This window comes from Passer montanus, unplaced genomic scaffold (genome assembly GCF_014805655.1).
Source record: "Passer montanus isolate IOZ18808 unplaced genomic scaffold, ASM1480565v1 scaffold1131, whole genome shotgun sequence".
In the NCBI taxonomy this organism is placed as follows: Eukaryota; Metazoa; Chordata; class Aves; order Passeriformes; family Passeridae; genus Passer; species Passer montanus.
In genome coordinates this window covers 2,232-4,653 of record NW_024357959.1, presented here as the reverse complement: position 1 = coordinate 4,653, position 2,422 = coordinate 2,232, and the positions used below count along the sequence as shown (strand labels likewise).

The window sequence follows — 2,422 nt, the reverse complement described above, 5'->3', positions numbered from 1 at the left end:
GGGCAGGGACATCTTCCAGCAGAGCAGGTTCCTCAGAGCTGCAGCCAACCTGATCTTTAATATTTCATTCAAGAAATACAATTTCATGAACAGATGTTTCCCCAGGGTGTTGTTTTATCTGTGGCCATGATGGAACTAATGTTTTGATAGGTGTTGATGGTGAAACTGCAGGCTGTGAATGCAGAGTGAGGAGGGTGAGAGCTCAGTTCTGTGCCAGGCAAATCGGTTACTCGGTGTGGGTTTGGCAGAGGAATGGTTTGATTTCATGCTTGGTGCCAAAGGCAGTGCCATTGCTGTTCTGATCCTGGTTTCTTTGACATGAAATACAGTGACAGTCTTCCAGTGGTAACATTTGCCACAGTGTTTGTGTAGAACCTTCATTCTTGTCTAAAGTGCCAATTAATCCTGTGTGCAACCTCCATTATCCATCTGTATCTTTATGCAGCCTTGTGATATAGAGTTTCTTCAGAGTTGTAATTCCACTTTCTTTCAGTCCTTTTTTTCCAGGGAGGTTGCAGCTCATTTTCACAATTCTGGTCTCTACTTTTAAATCTGAAACAGTGACTGTTGTTTTTCAGCACATCTTTACTGCAGCCACCTAGGAGAAAATTGTGTATGTGGGGAATACAAAGAATAGGAAGAAGCAGCAATAAGAGAATCTGTTGTAATTTGTCAGAAGATTTAGCTTGAGAAGGAGGCCAATGAGAAGCTTTTTAAAATGATGGATTCATAACTGTGCAAGGTGAGCAGGCCATGCAGTAGAAAAAGTTGCTGTGGTGAGGACTAATTATTGAAATGAACCCCCCTATCCTGCTGGGCTGTGTAAATCCTCCATGCCACACTTGCACCTTGGAACCTCAGTGACTTCCAGGTGCTCTCAGGGATGGATTTTAAGGCCTGCAATCAAGGCCCAGCAGTCTTCACTGTGAGCATCTCTGACTCCTTGATGTCTTCTAATGCTTCCTTGCCTTATCTGATTCATGTTTTGGAGTTTTCTGCAGCTTTTTTGCTTTTTCCATGATTTACACAGTATGTGGGATATCAACAACCCATCTTTTTTTGAGCAATGTATGGTGTGTTAATGTCCCCAGCACTTGCTGCAGTGGGAGTGGATGACAGCAGATATGAGAGTGACTTTGTGTTCTGTTCCTGTTGGGAGAAATAGATGTAAATATGATATTTGTCGATGTTGCATCTTTGTGGAAAAAAGAGCATGTGATAAAGCTGGAGAGAAGATTCCCTCGAGGGCAATGATTTGATGAACCATTCTCTATTGTGATGAAAGTTCAATAGGGTTGTTTATCATTTTTGTGTGCTTTAGAATCCTTCAGTTCCTTATCATAATGGAGGTGAGCAGACAATGGCACCTCCCTTCTGGCTGTGGCTGCAGTGCATTATCATCTCATGGTAGATTTGAGCAGTGAGGAGAGGGCCACAATCCAAACCTCAGAGTGGCCTGGCGTGGAAGAAAAAGCAGACAGGGGAGCTGTGTGTGTGAGGCTGGAGAAGAACTCGGTCATTGCCTTGCTTGTCACATGTCACAGAGAGCCCCAGGCTGTGCCTGATGGAGTCCAGTGTGATTTGAGTTCCTTCTGTAGGGCAAGGGAGAGCTACAAAATGTTATTGCATCTGTCCATTTCCTTGTGTTTCTAACTCTTGCATTGCTTGTGGTCATGAGCTCAGGCTCAGGGTGTCTGATCTCATGGGGAAGGTCTCCTCTGTCCCAGCTGCCCGAGTGCAGGTGCAGTTCCCACCCCCACCTGTGGTGCTCACAGCTGTACAGAGGAAGGGTTTCATAAGCACGTCTGCTCACCCAGAACATTTTGTCTGTGTTGTGCTAATGCAGAAGCATCTGTGCTGCAGCTGTCAAAGTGCAGAGTGAGCACCCAGCCCAGGCAAGGTTGCCATGCCCAGCCCAGGGCCAGTGGGAGAAGGTGTGCAGTGTCCCCCAGGCCATCAGCCAGGGGAACATGCTGGGCAATGAGCTGGAGGCTGTGCCATGGCTGAGGAACAGGCTGGAGAGTCACCTCCAGAGAGTTCTGGACAGTGGCTCCACGTGCAGGTGGGAAGCAGTGAGTGGTGCTGTCCCTCAGGGGCCCTGACTGGGCCCAGCTCTGCTCAGCACCTTGCTGGCCCATGGGGCTGAGTGCCCCTTCAGGCAGTTTGCAGCTGACTGCGCCTGGAGTTGATTCACGGGAGGGCAGAGGTGGCAGCCAGGGATGGGCTGGAGAAGTGGCCCCGTGCAAGCATCATGGAATGGATGAAAGTGCAAGGTCGTGCAGCTGGGGTGGGGCAATCCCCAGTTTAAAGAGAGAGTGGGGGACAGGGAAGAGCTTTGCAGAGAAGTGCTTTGGGTTATTGGTGGGTGATAAGGTGGGACATGAGCTGCCAGTGGGCACCTGCTGCTGGAATTGTGTCCTGC

The 2,422-nt window shown here is 48.6% G+C and overlaps 1 protein-coding gene across 1 annotated transcript in view; it reads left to right on the top strand.

Moving 5' to 3' along the window:
- Positions 1-1,343: 1,343 nt before the first annotated feature.
- Positions 1,344-2,422, top strand: part of LOC120496333 (protocadherin gamma-B3-like) — a gene marked incomplete at its 3' end in the record, with an annotated part of 3,303 nt that continues 2,224 nt past the window's right edge. The window contains exon 1 of the mRNA XM_039696662.1: positions 1,344-1,349. Within this exon, the coding sequence (XP_039552596.1) occupies positions 1,344-1,349 (6 nt within the window). The remainder of the gene's footprint in view (positions 1,350-2,422) is intronic.